General features: G+C 41.5%; 1 protein-coding gene and 1 pseudogene across 3 annotated transcripts in view; one reads left to right on the forward strand and one right to left on the reverse strand.

Annotated features, from left to right (window-relative positions):
* Positions 1 to 42: 42 nt before the first annotated feature.
* The window catches only part of Nid2 (nidogen 2), a 60,662-nt gene continuing 42,610 nt past the window's right edge, over positions 43 to 18,094 (reverse strand). For 2 of the 3 annotated variants that reach the window (XM_076850287.2, XM_076850285.2), the window contains exons 12-21: positions 15,660 to 15,779; positions 14,680 to 14,913; positions 10,807 to 11,028; positions 10,071 to 10,240; positions 7,279 to 7,408; positions 6,593 to 6,764; positions 4,145 to 4,302; positions 2,001 to 2,124; positions 952 to 1,064; positions 43 to 756 (exon numbers count right to left, since the gene is read on the reverse strand). In XM_076850287.2, the coding sequence (XP_076706402.2) occupies positions 746 to 756; positions 952 to 1,064; positions 2,001 to 2,124; positions 4,145 to 4,302; positions 6,593 to 6,764; positions 7,279 to 7,408; positions 10,071 to 10,240; positions 10,807 to 11,028; positions 14,680 to 14,913; positions 15,660 to 15,779 (1,454 nt within the window). In that variant the 3' untranslated portion in view covers positions 43 to 745. Of the gene's footprint in view, positions 757 to 943; positions 1,065 to 2,000; positions 2,125 to 4,144; positions 4,303 to 6,592; positions 6,765 to 7,278; positions 7,409 to 10,070; positions 10,241 to 10,806; positions 11,029 to 14,679; positions 14,914 to 15,659; positions 15,780 to 18,094 lie in introns of those variants that run through there. The other variant, XM_076850286.2, reaches the window with a different exon arrangement.
* Positions 2,966 to 3,461, forward strand: LOC143395240 (large ribosomal subunit protein eL42-like; annotated as a pseudogene).

Consider the following 18,094-nt stretch of genomic DNA (forward strand, 5'->3'; position numbering starts at 1 on the left):
ATGCCAGTCCCCACCTTGTCACAGACAGTATAGATCCTTAAATTGTAGGAAAACAAATTTTATTAGAGTAATCTAGAAAATGTGAGAACTGCTACATCTTTGGTATTTATAAATGTAGTACTTTTGGTGGTCACATCTGTAGAGGCACTTATGGGATCAGAAAATACAATCATTCTAGCACCTTTTAATATAAATAGAAATGCACTAATGCAGAGGTTTAAAAAAAAAAAAAGTCTTAGAACTTTTGTTGGGAAACTATAAATAAGTTGGTCTTTCCCACAGTTCTGCATAGGCTTCTATAACTATATCTACGTTGATTTTTTTAGGATTGTATTTTGATTGTATTTTTATACTGATCGCATGTGCTTTAATTTCCTGGCCAGAAAGAATCCATAGCAAAAATCAGATTTAAAGGATCTAACTCTAATTGGTTCCTAGTTTTATGAATTTGCCTTTTAAATATGACACGAATGTTTACAAAAAGTTGCTTTAAAAAGCAACAATTAAAATTCTATTACTTTTTTTGAACTGGCAATAACAACCTTTGATTTTAAAAATACAGTAGTAAAGATTGAGGTATAAGCTTTTCACAAAATATAGTCTTTTACATTAAAAATGTTCATCTTGTATGTCCAGAAACTTCTAATGGCCAATTCCTTTTTTACTTTCTTTGCCTTTTTCAGTAAATGCTCTTCAGGGTCAAGATTCTGATTGTAAACTTTAAGTCCTCCTTTATGTTTCATGTTCATTTTCTTCCTGTGAGGGAAGAGGGCAGAGTGATGAATTTTTAACCAAGTTGCAAGACCAAGTCTTTTTCATTTTGTTTATCGTTATGCTAGGTAGACTTAAGGTAGTAAAGATGGCAGTGTTGGCAATGTCATTGGCAGCAGGAGTAATCAGTAATCCCTTCTTTGATAATTCAAAGGAGCATCCTGAAATGTGTTCATTTACCTGTTGGGCAGTAGGGGTAGACTGCAGTGATCCCATAGAGGTGAGATCGCTGCTCTGGGAGATACTCATCAATAAACTGGCCACTGTCTTTATTTACTGATATAACACCATCCCTGGCAAAAGAAAGGAAGAGTGAATTAATGGAGATTTAGTCACTAGATACAAAAATGTTAGATAAATGATAAATGATAAATAAAAATGATAAAGATACAAATGGTTAAATAAAGTAGAGAAATCTCTGCAAGCCTAGAATATGTTATTTAAATCAAGTTAACTAAGTGAGTTTTTTTCTCATGGAAGAGTTGTCTAATACCAGTGGTTCTTGAGGTGATACCCAAACCAGCATCATTTGGAAACTTACAGGTAATAAAAATCCCTGGCACCTCTCCCCTGACTGCCCCCAAAACCTACTGACTCCAACTCTGGGATGGGACCTAGCAATATGTTTAAAATAAGCCCTTGGGGTGATATTGAAGCCACACTGAAGTTTGCAAACCACTGGTCTAAATCAGTTGTTTTCAGTCCTAGCTGCATTTAAAATCATATGAGGATCTATTAAAATACTCATGTGTGGATCTCATGCCAGACCAATTAAATCAAAATTGTAGGTGATGGGGTAAAAGAACGTAAATGTTTTGTTTTTTAAATGTTCCCCAGATCCTCATTTGAGAATAGTCTAAATAGTATTTTTCCCATCTCCTAGGTAGACTGTTCATAATATTTAAAAAAAAAAACCTAAAAACCCAATACTTAATAACTACCTTATGGTACCACATAGGCTAGTCCTATTCTCTGAGGAACAGATTTAAATAAACATGCTTACTTCTTAATAGGATACTACCAAAAAATCTTTGCCACTTTAAGCTACCTGTGGTCAATAACATTAAATTTCTGGGTTAAGTAAAAGCATGATTTCAAAAGCACTAACTATTAATGAGGAAATAATGAAAAACCTCAATAGAGGGCTTAAATACCAAAGTAACTCACTGACTGGTCAAGTGTGATCTCAAGAACCATTTGCCTTTTCAGGCAGAATGTGCTGAGCTTACCTCCTCCAATCTGTGTGGTAGAAGTGATCTGCATAGCTAACAATGCTGAAGGGGTAGTTGAGGTTGTTTTGGACGATACGCCGTCCAGTTCCATCAGGTAGTGTACATTCCAGTTTTTTGGTTCCTTTTAAAACAAAGGGGAAATGAGATCCTTTCATACCATGCAGAAACAAAGGCTATTTTGCCAAATATGATACTGGCAGATTCCTTCTCAAGGAAAACAGAATAGGAAATGGACATTTTATTCCCATTTCTAGTCATACAAATTAGCAGCTGCATTATATTCTATTATTAGTCTCCCATTTGTTCATTTGTACCAGGGATTGTACCAGCATTTAACTCCTGAGCCACATCCCCAGGCTGTTGTTTATTTTTTTTATTTTAAGAAAGGGTCTTGCTAAGTTGCTGAGGCTGGCTTTAAACTTGTGATCCTCTCACCTCAGCCTCCTAAACTACTAGGATTACAGGCATGCACCATATCGCACCTGGCTCTAGTTTCTAATAGAAATTCAAACCTAGTGGTGGTGTTGTTGTTTTAATTTTGTTTTGTTTTGTGTTTTGAAAGAGATCTGTTGAAATCTAAATTTCTTCCAAAGTGAGTCCGTAGAGATGAGCATTTTTTTTAACTTATAATTTTAAGCCTTGACCTATGAACTGTTGTATATTTAACATCTGGTTAAATATTCATCCTTCATAAAGCAAGTGTAACGGGTATAATAGCCAAGGCAATCTTAACAACAACAACAAAAAATCCTTAAATGTTTTTAAAGAATGTTATTTTCTAGGTACAAGAAAATGGTAACATAGCTATTTTTCATTGTAAACAAAACAGTCTTGAAAATTTCCCAACAGCTAAATTATTTTAAGAATTTTCAAATTTCACATTTCTCAAGAAATTTAAATCCCAAATACTTTTTTAAAATTGTAATGTTTTAGCTTTCCTTGCTGATAATGCTTCCACAAACATGGTGAACTTTCCTAGGACCTGACATATGTTCTGTAAGAAGTGGGGCAAACACCAACCCCAAAAAAGTGACACAATAGCATGGATAGTGAAAGGAGACTCTCATCATTATACAAAATACACGTATGAAGATGTGAATTTGGTGTCAACATACCTTATATATAATTAGAGATATGATAAATTATTGAATAATGGTATATTAAGAATTGTAATGCAAAATTAAAAAAAAAAGTACAAGAAAAAAAGTGACACAATAGAAGAAGGGCAAGGATTCTCTGTATGCACAGGGAAAGCAGCATTATGACAGGAAACAGAGTGGGTATGGTGGGCAGACTAGGCAAATTTTCAGGAAAAGAGCTAAAACTACAAAGATTGTGCTGAGACTTAAGTGTGTTGAGCCTAACTGCAGATCTAAGAGAATGGTGACTATTAACAGATGTAAGCATTTTGAACTGGGAGAAGATAAGAGGAGAAAGGGCCAAGTGATCCAGTTCTAAGCTTCATTGTTTGTTTTGTTATGAAGATAATAAAATGTTGAGTTTATCATCATATGAAAAAAAAATGTAATGTTTTTAGACAATTAGACTGTAAGTGACCTGTCTGCCTTATAGTCATTTTTATTAGATTATAAATTCAAGAATAATATTTTCCATATTCTTTACAGAACTAGGTACATAGCATATTTCATTTATTCTAAAGAAAAGCACACAACAGAAATAGATAAATCTGGGTATATCCCAGGTATTTCAATATTACTGAAAGGAAGCTATTCTGCCACCTCACTTTTCAATATTTTTAGCATAAGATACTATTAAAGCAACAAGTGTTAAGTTGTAATACTGGCCCCCCAAAAAGGCAGAATAACCTTAATTGGTTTATCCAAGCTTGTCAATTCAACAGTGGCTAATATTTTAGCTTGAGAAGTATGCCAGGTACCCATGTTGAGGTTAAACAGTACAGACTGTCTAATTCAGCATCCCCAATCCAACCCCCCCAAGCTCATAATAAGAACTATTACAAAATGTTCTTTAAAAGTTTATAGACCAAACAGATTGTTATACTGTTATAAATTTAACTCAAAAGATCTTCATGACAAAATTTGGGTTTTTTAATGAAATATATCACAGTATACATCCCCACTATAACATAGGGTTATATATCTGCATTCCATCAGTATTACCTGCATCTGCCCAGCAGAGCAGTTTGGAGAAGGGGTCAAAAGTTAAACCATTGGGTAATCCAATGTCTTTATTGACCAGAATTCTTCTGTTTTCTCCATCTAAAGAAGATGTTTCAATTTTAGGTGCTTCTCTATTCCAGTCTGTCCAGTACAAGTTGCTGTAGATAAATTTTAAAAAAGAATGTAAAAGCATAGCTTCTGGGTCTGGAATGTAGCTCAGTGGTAGAATGCTAACCTAGCATGCAGGAGGCCCTGGATTCAATCCCTAACACCACAAAAAAAGAATGATAGCTACAGCTTGTGGTAGGTAGCATCCAAGATGGCTGCCAATAATTCCCCATCCTCTAGTATTCTCATCTTTAAGCAATCCCCTTAAGTTTGGGCTAGATTTGGCTGAAGTGGTGGGATATCACTTCCAGTATTAGGTTACAAAAAACTGTCTTCTGTCATAGGTTCCTTCTCTTGCTTCTTCTGAAGGAAGGTATATGCCATGCTGAAAGCAACCCTATAAAGAGACCAATCTGCCAAGGAATTTGTATCTCTGTCCATAGCCAGCAAGAGTTTGCCAAGAGCCCTCATGAATGCTTGGAAGTGCATCTTTCCAGCAGAGCCTTTAGATCACGGCAGTTTGGCCAATGCCTTAATTAGGGCTTTGTGAGAGAGACTGCCAAAAGCACTCAGTTAAGCTGTACCCACATTCCTGACTTACAAAAACTGATATAGTAAATGTTTATCTTCAATGGCCAAATTTGGTGGGGGGGACAATTTGTTACACAGCAATAGATAACTAGTCATATCCTACTTCTGCCTGTAACACAAGGTTTTCTGACATTTGCAAATGTGTGAAAGAAGTAATTTATCTTAAGTCTATCAAAATTCTTGCTTCTTAGACATTCTGATTCAACTGCCCAGAAACCCTTAATTTATTGAAATGTTGAACTGGATCTTGGGCCTAGAATCCAAAGAAATGCAGTTGTTAGAAACTATGAAACTTGTCAAATCCCCTGGGCCAAGGAATTAAGAGGGACATCTTCCAACGAAAATATTCTGTGGTACTTGCCAAAGAGGAACCTTTGTTAATCTACACCTGGCCCCCAGAGATAGAAACACTAAGCCAAGCACTTCACCTTTTAAATGCCCTGTTAAAATTGCAAAATTCTCATATAACAGATATGTCTAGAAATTTATCTCAATTGGAAATAGGTTACATGTTAAAGAAAAAAGATTTTTAGAGAAGTAATAATGAAAGCATCATCTATAAAATATTGTTTTATAAAAGCTATAGTTAGTTGAACTATTTGAAGAGCAAAAAGGAAGAGATCATGGGTTTCCTCTGTTGAAAGCTTCATCGCTTATGCCTAACAGATGAAGGCTGAGAGCGAAACTCAGAATGCAGTTTCCACTTCCAGCTAAGATAAAGGCAGCCAGAGAGAGGGTAGGGCATGCATATCTAAAGTCCTTTAGCATTATTATTTTCCATCTTGATAAAAATGAAGTTCTACTTTTATTTTTAAACTCATAGCAGTGATTTGGATGTTAGCTTTAAAATATGCCTTTTCCTCTAGGTCATGGACACATGATCTGCTTAGCAGCTCTTCTCCAGTTTCATGTTAAGAAGCAAAAGTTAGAAAGGCAAGCTTATCAAAATAGAGTTCCTGGGCTGGGGATATAGCTCAGTTGATAGAGTCCTTGTCTTGCATGCACAAGTCCCTGGGTTCAGTCCTCAGCATCACCAAAATAAAAACAGGGTTCCTAAAAGGTTTTTAATTCTTTTGAATCCCAAATTCAGAACTACCTTTGAGGCTTTGCACTTAAGTGTTTTTGAGATTTCCAAACCGAAAACTTCTTTACTGATATGAAGGACTACTGTGGAATTTTGTTTGGTAGAAGCTCCACTTAGGTATAGCAAGAACTTCTCAAGTATAAAAATCCTTCCTGGTTCCATTAAGTCCTATATGTCCCAGTTAGTGTTCTTAGTAATTGTCACAGAGTGGGAACATTTTTATATTGACTTTCAAATGCCCATTGTCTGAGCTTTGGTTACAGAGGAAAACCCTGCTGAGGCTTTAGCACTGTGGTTTCTAAATGTGCTGAATGAACTTGCTTTTTCCAGTGTAAATGTCATCTCCTGAGGCCCTGCCTGGTCATCTGATCTAGCAGTCCCTAGTCCCTCCCACAACACTTTGAATTCTCCACATATCATATCACAGCCAAATATTATTTGCTCATGGTCTGATTTCCTAATAGAACGCAAGTTCCATGAAAGAACAGACCCTTGTCTTTGCCTAAAACAGTGCCTGGCACCCAGTAGTAGGTCCTCAATAAATATTGAGGTTAATGCATTTGAGCTTTTACTCTCTTATTCTGATCCTCCCCACACTATTTAAAATCCAGGGGCTTCAAGTTCAGGTTCCACAGGTAACAAGAGAATAGGGAAGCCGGGCTGACCCTCTGATTGGATCCACAGCAATGGCACGGGGGTTCACCAGATCTGTATGGAAGAGGACCTTGCGCTCTGAGCCATCCAGGTTGGCCCTCTCTATCTTATCAAGGCCACTGTCTGTCCAGTACATTGTTCTTCGGAAGTGGTCGATGGCAAGTCCTTCAGGGCTTATCAAACCTGGAAATAAAGCAAAGGCAGGGCTGGAGAATTTTAGAGCATCAAGAGTGTACTAGAGCAGAGAGATCTGTCATATTTGAACAGTTTAACAAAAAAAAAAAACAAAAAGCCTGAGAAGAATCTTTTAAGTCACCAGAGGCAGATTAATCGAGGAACCAACCCTTTTGTTTCTTTTTAGACCATCTATGTATACTAATAGAACTACTACCCTGATGTCACCAAACATCTACTCTGCTGGGGGACAAGTAGCATAAACTCACTATACTCTGCATTTGTATCCTGAGCCCTTTCTTTTGAGAAGAGCTCATGGTAGCAGTAGTGATTTCTTTCATTCCTTAAGTTTGAATAGGTTTGTTTATAGAGAAGCTGGTCTGATATAACTCAACAAAGTGACTTGGGTGGAACTTAATCTCCCCTGATAGATGAAAACCGAGGGAGCCTTTGGCATAAAACAGGCAAGTAACTTAGTTCAATCAAAGGAAATGCAAAGTGTCTGCAGAGTGAAGCTGCTGACCTGAGTTAATGATAGTCTCAGGCTCTGCTCCTGGTTCCAGGCTGGCCCGGCTGATGGTCCGTCCAGCAACATCTGTCCAGTATACCATCCTTTCCCGGCAGTCGTAGTCAATTCCCACAACTATGGAGCCCTTCGTGAACCAATCATAAAGTTAGAAGCATTAGGATTCTTTGGATATCCCCATCCCCACTAAGTTCATGTTCATGCTGGCTACAAGCTGCTCTGGATTGTGGTCTTTCAGGCAGTAGAGCAGAGTGGTTTCTCATGTAGGCAGTGGAGATCTCCTTGGGGTCACACAGCCAGGCTCAGCCCCTTAATAACTGTGAGACTCTGGTACTTAAATCTCTATGCCTTCATTTATTCATTCATAAGACAGGGCTAGTAGCAATACCTACTTCAAATGACTGCTATAAAAATATCATAAATGCTTGGGTTGGCGTTGTGACTCAGTGGTAGAGCAGGGTTGGCGTTGTGACTCAGTGGTAGAGCAATTGCCTATCATGTGTGAGACACTGGGTTTGATCCTCAGCACTGCATAAAAAATAAATTAAATAAAAGGTATTGTGTCCATTTACAACTAAAAAAAATTTTTTTAAATACCATAAATTCTTATAAAGTATCCTAATCAGAAACTGGTATACAATAAGCCCCTCAAGAAATGGTGTTACCACTGCTGGTAAAAATAAAATAATTTGCTTGGGAAACCTAGCCCTGACAGTAAGTAGAAGACAGTCTAAGCAAAGGCCTTAACACTTACTGGAGCAAAATAATCCCTTTAGATGTTACCACTTTTGAAAGAGCCTTTCTAAAATTTGCCAATATATGCAAACAAAATCTATCGTCCCTACCCCTGTACATAGGCTGAGTGAGGTCTTTCCCCTACTTGAGATGCAATCAGCTGTACTCTGCTCCTAATCTTTAATACAAAGCAAGTCTTCAGTTGTACTATATAAAAAGTCTAACTTAATGGGTTTAGGAATTGGGGAATTTCGATCTTCCAATCTTTGGCTAGTGAGGCCTCCCCTCATGCCTTTCTACTAAATAATAACAACATGTTTTATTTTAAAATGTCAGGGTTGTGATATTCCTTTCCTCAACTACACATAGGACTTGCTTCAGTTTCCAACTCCACCTCCTGCTAAGAACCCCAGCAGAAGTGCAAAGTAACATCAGAGGCCATCTAACTATCCCGGAGATCACACCAGGTCCTTTCTTGCCCAAGAAAGCCTCCTGGGGGTTGGCTTGACTTATGCCTCTAAGACAGCAGCCACTGCCAGAGACTGTACAATGCAGGATTTGGCTCCTGTGAAAAAGTAGGCAGCTTGCCGGGTGTGGTGGTGCACGCCTGTAATCCCAGTGGCTCAGGAGGCTGGGACAGGAGGATCACGAGTTCAAAGCCAGCCTGAGGTGCTAAGCAACTCAGTGAGACCCTGTCTTTAAAAAAATACAAAATAGGGCTGGGGATGTGGCTCAGTGCTTGAGTGCCCCTGAGTCCAATCCTCAGTACCAAAAACAACAACAACAACAACAACAACAACCAAAAAAAAGTGGGCAGTTTATATAGGGGGAGTCTAAGAATGTTATTTTCACTGGAAAATTAAAATTAAAAAGCCATCTGTCCCAGGCAATATGCACATTCATACGGACTTCATTAGCCCAGGGAATCATGGAATTCATAAAATAAGTTTCTTGGGGAAAATGTCCCAGTTGAAGCAAATTTCCCTAAGGTGTGCTTGCAACACATGTCCATATCTTTTCCTGTTCCATCACCATCCTGTCCTGCCAGGGGCATGTTCAGAAATACACAGGCATCTGACAGTGATTAGAATAAATGATGTTAGCTTGACACAATGGCAAGTTCTTAGCTTCTGCCTCTTCTGAAGAAGCTTACAAAACAGTATGCTAGAGTTCATGGGTAAAACATTCTCAAATCTTAAAAAGGTAGAGAAAACATCTTTTTCTGATAACTGACTGCTTTGAAGCTTCTTTGCCACCAATTAGTAGTTCACTAATAGAAGTAAATATAAACATGAACCCTAAACTATTCTTTCTCATGGTGGGCAGGTATCCCTATTGTGCAGTTTAGAAATAGATATTTCCATTGTACATGTCAATGCCTTTTTTTGCAGAGCCTCCTTTTTTATTCCCTATTTTAGATTAAAAAAAAAAAAAATCCCTCCTTCCAAATCGGGCTGTCTTGGTAATAGGGAAGCTGTTGGTTCAGGAAGAGGCAAGCCCCCGCCCGAGAGGGAAAGCTCCACACACTCCTTTGCTGGCAGTGCCCACTCCCCAGATCTTCATTATGATGGAGTCTGAGACCGTTAGGAAAGAGGTGAGTCAAGGGACAACCAAAATGGGCAGGAGGGCGGCGACAGTGATACAGTGCTTAGCTCATTTCCACTTGGTGTTCTTAACTGACCATAGAAGCCACCCTTGAGCTACCACCTCCTGTCCTTTGGCTTCCAGGATCTGTGTGGAAATGTCTGTGACCTGGAGACTCCAGTTGAGAATCTGTTACTTTTCCCTAGGATCACCCACACAGCCTCCACATCCTGACAGGTCTGAAACTCCCATTCCATATATCTGAAACCTTGTGAGCCCACAGGAGAGCGTAACTGTGGTCAGTCAGACGTGACTCCCAGCAACAGAGCCCCACTTCTGTGGTGGTGGCACTGGACCCATGAAAATTGCAAAAGCCCTCAGGGATTTCCTGACCCCATGTCCTTGGCTTAATCCACAGAGGGCCTCCAGAAAGCCCTGCAGCCCCACCCTGCCTGAGAACTCCACTTTACATGCAGTGACAGTAGGGTCTTTGCGGCGTCCTTCTGAAGCCTGGTGCCATTGAGGGGCAAATGGCCGATCTGCTGGCCCTGGGCATAGAGCAGGAAAGTGCCCACTGATGGCGGAGTCACATCAGGCCGTGGCGTGGGCCGGACAGTGGGTGGAGCGACCGTGGGTATACCTGGCCATGGGAAAGAGTGGGGCGGGTGGGGAAGGGGAAGAGAGGAAACAGGTGGGTGGGGAGGAAGAAAAGTTACTTTCTCACATCCCAGAGCATCCAAAAATATCAAAATTTCTTCACCCTAGACAGATGTGCTCCAGATGTTCTTCAAAAGAAATTCTAATTTCTAGGGTTTTTTTCAAGGATCAATTATGTAAATCATTGCCAATTACTAAGAAAGGAGGCACCAAAATGCTTCCCTCAGAACAAAGCAGAGGGGTTTTTGTTTTTGAAAGGAAGAAACCTCTTTGGGTCCCCAGGGGATGTTGCCCTTTCACCCTGGACTGGAGAGCAGGAGAAATAACATGTTGAATGGAGTTCCAGCTGTTCCAAATACTGTCCTAACCCCTCGTGACAAGACCAACATTAAATCCAAATTGGGCTATTAGGGGGACCAGATTATAAATCAACACAGTATATTGATGAAGTGACTTCTTTGGTCAGACCCCATCACCCACAGCGGACAGCAGCCCTGCAGAAGGACTTCAGTGCTGCTGAGGGCAGTTTGGACTGTCCTCGGTGCTTACATGCAGGGATGATGCCTGGTTGTGAGCGTGTCCCCTGCACCTCTCTGCCATCTTTGTCCACACACCAGCAGAAGTCGCTCTTCCCGTGGCACTGCAGGGCGGTGAAGTGGCCTAGGTCATCGCACTGGGGCACATACTGGTCATCCCTGGGCGTGCCGCCATAATGCTCCAGAAGGTTTTCCCTCCAGCGCTCACAGACGGTTCGAGGCCTCTGGGTGGGCTCTGAGCAGATGAGGAAACAAAGAGTCTTTGATGAAGTGACTTCTTGCCATCCTAAAACAGTGTAGCATATAGCACAAGGTCTCCCCACATGACCTCTTGGCCTTCCTCATACTGTCCTGTAATGAGGCCACAAACCCCTAGATATTGAGCCAGGGAAGCAAATGTGTTCTAAGAAGTTCTCTATGAGAATCACAAAAGATCCTTTTGATGCTCCTGTCTCCCCGGGTCAGGAGAATCTGCCATCCAACTCCCGCCACATGAGGAAAGAATGAGAGGAGGTAAGATCCACAGGGCAGAGTTTGCTTTGCCTTGGGAGGAGGATGATCTTGCTCAGGCCAGCAGAAGCCATGTGAATAACTGCTGGCACCAAAGGAGACCTGTGTTGACAGAGCACTTGTGCAGACTTTGGGGACTCAGTGGCCTATGTGATGCTTAAAAACCAATTGTTTCCCCCTTGCTTCAAGCTCCAGGACCTGTTGCTGAGAGGGCCATCCTGAACCTGGCCAGTGTCTCAGAGTCATTGCTGAAAGCCTGGCTCTGCTACATGGCCTTAAAATGTAAAACTACACTGAGGAAAAGTAAGACTTACTGTAATTAGTGTGCACAGCATGGTAGAGGTGGTAGAAAGGAATGTTAAACTCTTAGCTGGTTTCTAGAAGTACTTCAGCCACTCTACTCCTGGGACTGTCAAAGCTGAACTTTTTCCTGCAGGTTCTAACTTTTTACCACATTGTTACTCTTTTCTCCAGCATTCTCCCCTCCTATCCCTTCCCTCCCAGCCCACACGATGCCTGAAGCCTTGCTGACTTCATCTACAAAGCTGTCCCCTCCTGGATTGCTGTCACAGGGCTATGTATGACATCCCAAACATGGGTGCTTCTGTCTGGAAAGACTGCTACGGGTCGTTAATTAACATGTTCATTTATGATAAAATTTACCTAGAAGCCTTAAATAAGAGGAGATGCTTCTCCTTCCTTTTTAATTCCTGTAACTCAAAGCTTGCAGTCTGCAGAATCACACAACCAAGAATCTACTTGCTGCCACCATTTGGATGCATAATAGAAATCTCAGAAACTAACAGAACCTGGTCCTCAGCTTTCCCCATCAAGCTTGCTCTTCTCTAGTCTCTTCAATATCAGTAAATAGCCCTCTACTTTCCCCATTTCTCAGGCAAACTCATTCTTGACTCCTTTCTTCTGCTTTTCATATCTGATGTGTCAAATACAAGTTCAAAGACATTCTGAACATCTCACTTCTCACCACTTCCACCCCATCGCTGTGCTCAAGGCACCCTCGTCTCCCACTGGGATTACTTGTACATCTGCACTGGTTTTCCTGCTCCCAAACTCCTGGGCCTTCCCTCCCTCTAAACCAGAGTAAACTCAACCATCAGACAAAATGGTTCATTTAAAACAAGGCATTTCCTGCAACTCCTTTGCTCAAAACCCTCTAATGACTTCGAAGAACAAAATTGGAAACATGAAATACAGCTGTAGCAGGGACAATTTCTCTGGGAAGCAGAAGATGGTGAATCAAATATTCTGTGTTCAAACTCAACTAGGTCCACTGCAAGGCTCACCCGGTTTGGGGGAAGGGGAGACCCTTTGGTTTACCACTACAACTCCTGACCCATAGGAAGCAAAGCTTTGAGACCTCATGGAGAAGCAGGACTTGACTTTCCCACTCCAGTACAGCTCCAGGAACCAGGAAACAGAAGGCTACCTCCCCACACACCTGTCATCCACTTCAGGGTGGGACAACGTGGGGAAGCTCCCAACACCACCCTGCTCCATATTCTGAATTGGAGGATGCATTCTTTGTTCAAGAGACCACCCAAGGCACATCTCTCGGTTTGGAAATGCAGACACAGGGCAGAGTCAGTTTCTGGGGAATGGATCTCAAACCACTCATAATGTGGGCATCCCTCATTCCTTACTCTTTGAAGCTACTTCTCAATCCAATCATAGATTTCTTTTTTCCTCTTCTGCTTGGCAGGGGCTTAAATATCCTAAAATCTGGGGCACAGAACATCCTCATTCCCCTACAGCTGACCCCATTATGCAGATGAGATTAGTTAGAAATGGCAGCCAAGGCTAAACCAGTGCCAAGGGAGAAGTCTGGACCATGAGAAAGTCTGCACAAAGGAATGTGTCCCTATTTTAGTCATTAACTTCTCAGTCTGAATCATTGTCCTTAACACATGCTTGTCTTAATAAACTTAATAGAACTCTGAACCAGTCCCCTAAGGCACTTCCCAGCTGGAGTGGAACCTAGACTTTCTAAAGAGAAGCCATAAGTGAAACAGGATTTCTTGGCACTCTTTTTTTGGGGGGCGGTGAGGGGTGCGGGAAGGAAGGCAGTACCAGGGATTAAATTCAGGGGCACTCAACCACTTAGCCACATCCCTAGCCATATTTTGTATTTTATTTAAAGACAGGGTCTCACTGAATTGTTATGCCTTGCTTTTGCTGAGGCTGGCTTTGAACTTGTGATCCTCCTGCCTCAGCCTCCCAAGCTGCTGAGATTACAGGGGTGTGCCACCGTACCCGGCTCTGCACTCTTTTGAATATGCAGAATTTTTTCCTAAAAATAGGGACAGAGATAAATTGGGAATTTTGCTATGGATCAAACCACTACCAATTTTCACCCACATGACTCTCAGAAGCACTGAAGTCCTGGCCATAACAATTAAGATTGTTAAAAAGTCTCAAAACTATTGGTGATTCTCCAACATTCTCTATTTACTCATTAAAATCCAAGATGAATATTTTTGGAACCTTTCTCAATAATAAAAATGGATCTTGAATAGCAAGCTTGTGGCTATAGGAATCATTTTGGCCATAATTCATCAAGGCAAACACAACCTGTGATCTTTATATCAGTTCTTCCAAAAAAAGAGAGGGGAAAAAAAAAAAAAAAGCTTCACACAACTCAGCTAGTAACAGCAAGCTGCCTTACCGCCTGCTATTGCCATCAACTGCGGACACTCGCTAACTATGCCCTAACCTGACGGCCAGAACAACAGGCATGTTCACCATCAGTGTCCCTCATCTTCTGAACAAAAACAGATTCCTGTGCCTCTTACAAAGGTGGCCTAGGCAAGAGGGATTCCCTGTCAACATGCTGGATAGACTGGAGAGGGCTGGGGTCACCCAGTTAGAGAAAACTAACTGATCTACCCATAAGTTTCCTACTTATATTTCCTAACCACATAAACAGGGCCTCAAGGCTGCATCCTGCAATTCAGAAGGCAGAGTTAAGTAAGAGTTACATAGGAAGGCAGTTTTCCTTCCGGACAAACTCTAGACTGTCAAGGTCCTCCAGCTCTCTAAGATCTTAGTGTGACCTCAGCCTGACCTAGATAATCTGAACTTCCAGCCTGGCACTCAACAAGGTTCTAAGAGGCTGGAGCTCAGTGTATAATAGATCCCATATGTCACATGTCACATGTGTATATGTCCCTATAATAAACATGCACATACGAGTACACATATTATCTAAGTGTTCCTCAGAGGGAAGAGGCTATCAAAGGACGGTGGCCAGACATCCCCATGTTTCCATGACCTGGGCAGGGCTTACAGTCCACAGCCCCCTTCTGCTTCTTGATCCTCAGACTCAAGCTGTTCCAGCTTTCTTTCCTAGTGGGCTCACCTGGTGGTGGCCCGCAATGAGGTGGGGTGGAGCCAGGCGGAGTCTGGGTGCCAGGGACTTCGCGGCCATTAGGATCCACACACCAGCAGAAGCCAGTGCTGCCATGACACTGCAGGGGCAGGAAGTTGCCCTGCTCGTCACACTGGGGGATGTGGAGCCGGGACCCAGGGTAGGCATGCTGTGCCTGGGCATAGCGCTGCTGGTGTTCGCAGGGCTTCAGTCCAGAGGTGGAGTCTTCCGGAACCAGGGCAAAGAGAGACACAAAGGAGAAATAACAGGTAGAGCAACCCATCGACTGTAACCAGCTAAGATCAAAGCCTCCTGTGCTATTTTTTCTACAATTGGAAGACACTATGTCATGGGAAAAGAAGAAAAGGGCACTGGCATCTTAGAGTCCTGAATTCTCATTTAAGTTCTGCCACTATTTAGCTAGTTTGTTACCTTATCTCTCAATTTGCTCTCTAAATTCCTAGATGACGGTTAAGTGGACAGAAGCCCTTTCCTCAGCCTTCAAGGGCCTACTGCTGTCTGGATAAAATGAAGAGCCATTCATGGCATCTACCCAAATATCCCAGAAGACTTTGGAGAGAACAAGTCAAATTCCATTTATCCCTCTAGCCCCAGAGTTTAAATCTGAGAAGCCCCAGGTCAGTGACAGTCACACCCTTGGGTGTTCACTCCTGGCTCACGAGTCCTATTTAATAAACTTTTCAACATCTCATCTAAATCACATTCATCAAAGCAAATGGCTCACTGGGACAGTTAATCAGAGCAGCTACTAGGCAGGATGAGGGATGGGACAAACTCTAGGCCTCCATGAATAATAGCCAGTGAGCCATCAGGAAAGCAGGCAGCAGGAGGTAACTGAAGAAAGAATCCACCCCCTAATACCCCCGACCAAACTAAATAAAGAGTGGACCAAGATTCAGAGAAAGACATCATTGAAGAAGCAGTGAGATTTATGTGCCTCCAAACCTTACCAGGTATGCACTGAAATCCATCCCCCTGATATCCAGGTTGGCAACGGCAGGAGAAGGAGCCAGGGGTATTGTAGCAAGTAGCTGCAGGGTGACATCTGTTTTCTGTACATTCATCAACATCTGCAGAGGTCAGGAACCCGGCAGAGAGAGAAGGAAGGAAGAGCATGACTTCATGGCACACAATCTGTGCATCTACATGGGCTCAGGACACGTGGAACAACAAATTGTCAACTTAAGAAGACCTCTGGACATGACCAGAAAAATGTTAATGCCTAAAGGTCAATTTAATGAAAAAACATCTAGAAACGTGTAAGTTAGCATATGAGATAAGAACATTCAGTATATGAATCAAACATGTGGTTGCTCAGATAAAAATATTCTGCAGTATATTTCTAGAGCATCTTTCATCTACAGTGAATTCCAGGAAGTTATTACCTTTGAACTAACCTTTAGACTATAAATCATCAATTTCCTTTTAGTAACACTACAAGGAAGATAAATATAGGAACAATGGTATTTTTTTCTTTCATTGTTGGCACCATCTCCCTAGAATATTCAAAGAGATGCAGAAAGACAGATGAAGCTCCAAATACTTCTATGTTAGAAGCAAAAAGTCCTGCTATCTAGAACTGCCAATTAACCAGAAATTTCCTTTATTTTCCTCTTACAGAAAAGGAAAAAATAAGAAAGAAAAATATAAGCAAATATCATCAGCAGTTTTAAAATGATATATATCATATGCATATATAATATATAAATATATATATATATATATATATATATATGAAAACCTAAACTTGTTGGACATATGGGTATAGATAATTCAGTCATCTACACTCCCACATGGTACCCTAAGGATTTTCATATATTGCGGAACTGCAAAATCTTGACACTTCAAACAAAAGCCAATTCATATCCATTATTAATTCATTTATTGAAATGGGCACATGCTGACAACCGCAAATCATTCATCTTACCCTGGCCCCACCCACACACAGGCTGAGGGGGGAACTATTAAAACAAAGGCTTTGTGGATGAGGTAACCTCCCTCAAGAAGATGGAAGTCTTCCAGAATAAAAGGAGCCTAAACAAAAGGTTCAGCCTCAATTTGGCTCGACTGAAACAAAGCATTAGTCACATCCACAATAATGACCAGAATTTTTTTTTTTTCTAATGTGTGAACAGAAAAAAAGTATAATGGGATGCTCAGCGTGAAAACTAGACAAGAGTAAAGCGCATCCTCTTGATACAGCCCATGACAGAGCCACACCCGCCTGGGAAGCTGGAGATTTACAACCTGGAACTTGATGTGAACAGGCTGGGAACAGAACAGTTCCTCACTCAGCCTCCCACGATCCAAATGAGATGTCTTCTAGGGTTATCTCCACCACCTTGCTTGACCACACTGTCACCGAGTTGCCTTCCCATAACTAAGTGCTTTCTCAGGCAACACTATGTGGACACACTGGAAGTTAACCGTAGGCACTCAGCTCATTGGAGAGGGATCTCTCATATTGTAATTAGAAAATTAGCATCTGCTCATCCTCTGCCTCTGGGAAGTTTAATCAACATATATCCGTTCCTTTGAGTAAACAAACAAACCAAATTCTCAACATCATCCACTCTAATACAGCCACAAAGGCTCTCCATGGGGAGCAGCTGGCTACACTGGTTACCTTTTCTTCACCTACAACAGTAAAGTGATTCTAAATTAATGTCTAAAGTTAGAAATGACAAGGTGTTCTGGTTAGCTCCCAAATTGTCATATTTAATTATCCTTGTGGTTGGCTGTCTCCTTAAAAGGACAGCTCAAATGCTCAGTTGAGTGAAGCTGGTGACCATCCAGCTCTTTGGGCTTGTAAGAGGCTGTAAAACTGGCTGTAAAACCAAAGCTGTAAAAATTAGCATTCAGGCAAATGCAGGAAACTGAAGCTCCTGGCAGCACATATGCTAAAAGTACCTCTAATGGTAACAGGAACCACAAGCAATGGCAGGAAGCAGGAATTCCTGAGACACATGACCTATTTCTGAAGCCCAAGGTGAGTTTTTTTTTTTTTAATTATTATTTTTGAACTAAGGGGATTCCCCAAAGCTCTCAAATCACCAACAAGATTAGCATCCATGGCCTAAGAATTCTGACCTAATCTGAAAGACCAGTTTTACTCTCCACAGGTACCCTTGCCATTATCATGGATACCATCATTACAGATAGATAGTAACTGCTGCAAATGACCAAGGAGAAGGAGAAGGTCCCCGAAGAGACAGAAGGCATCCCACATGAGCAACCCCTGAACCCACAAAGCTGGAGGAGGTTAAGGTCCCCTGAATCACAGTCCCTGACCCTTCTCAGAGGGCCTCATGTCATGATGTGAAACTAGATCCAAATCAGTTAGTCCAGGGCCTGAACTCAGAGCTGGCTGCAGCCTCTCCTCAGG

Source organism: Callospermophilus lateralis, chromosome 3, assembly GCF_048772815.1.
Source record: "Callospermophilus lateralis isolate mCalLat2 chromosome 3, mCalLat2.hap1, whole genome shotgun sequence".
Taxonomy (NCBI): Eukaryota; Metazoa; Chordata; class Mammalia; order Rodentia; family Sciuridae; genus Callospermophilus; species Callospermophilus lateralis.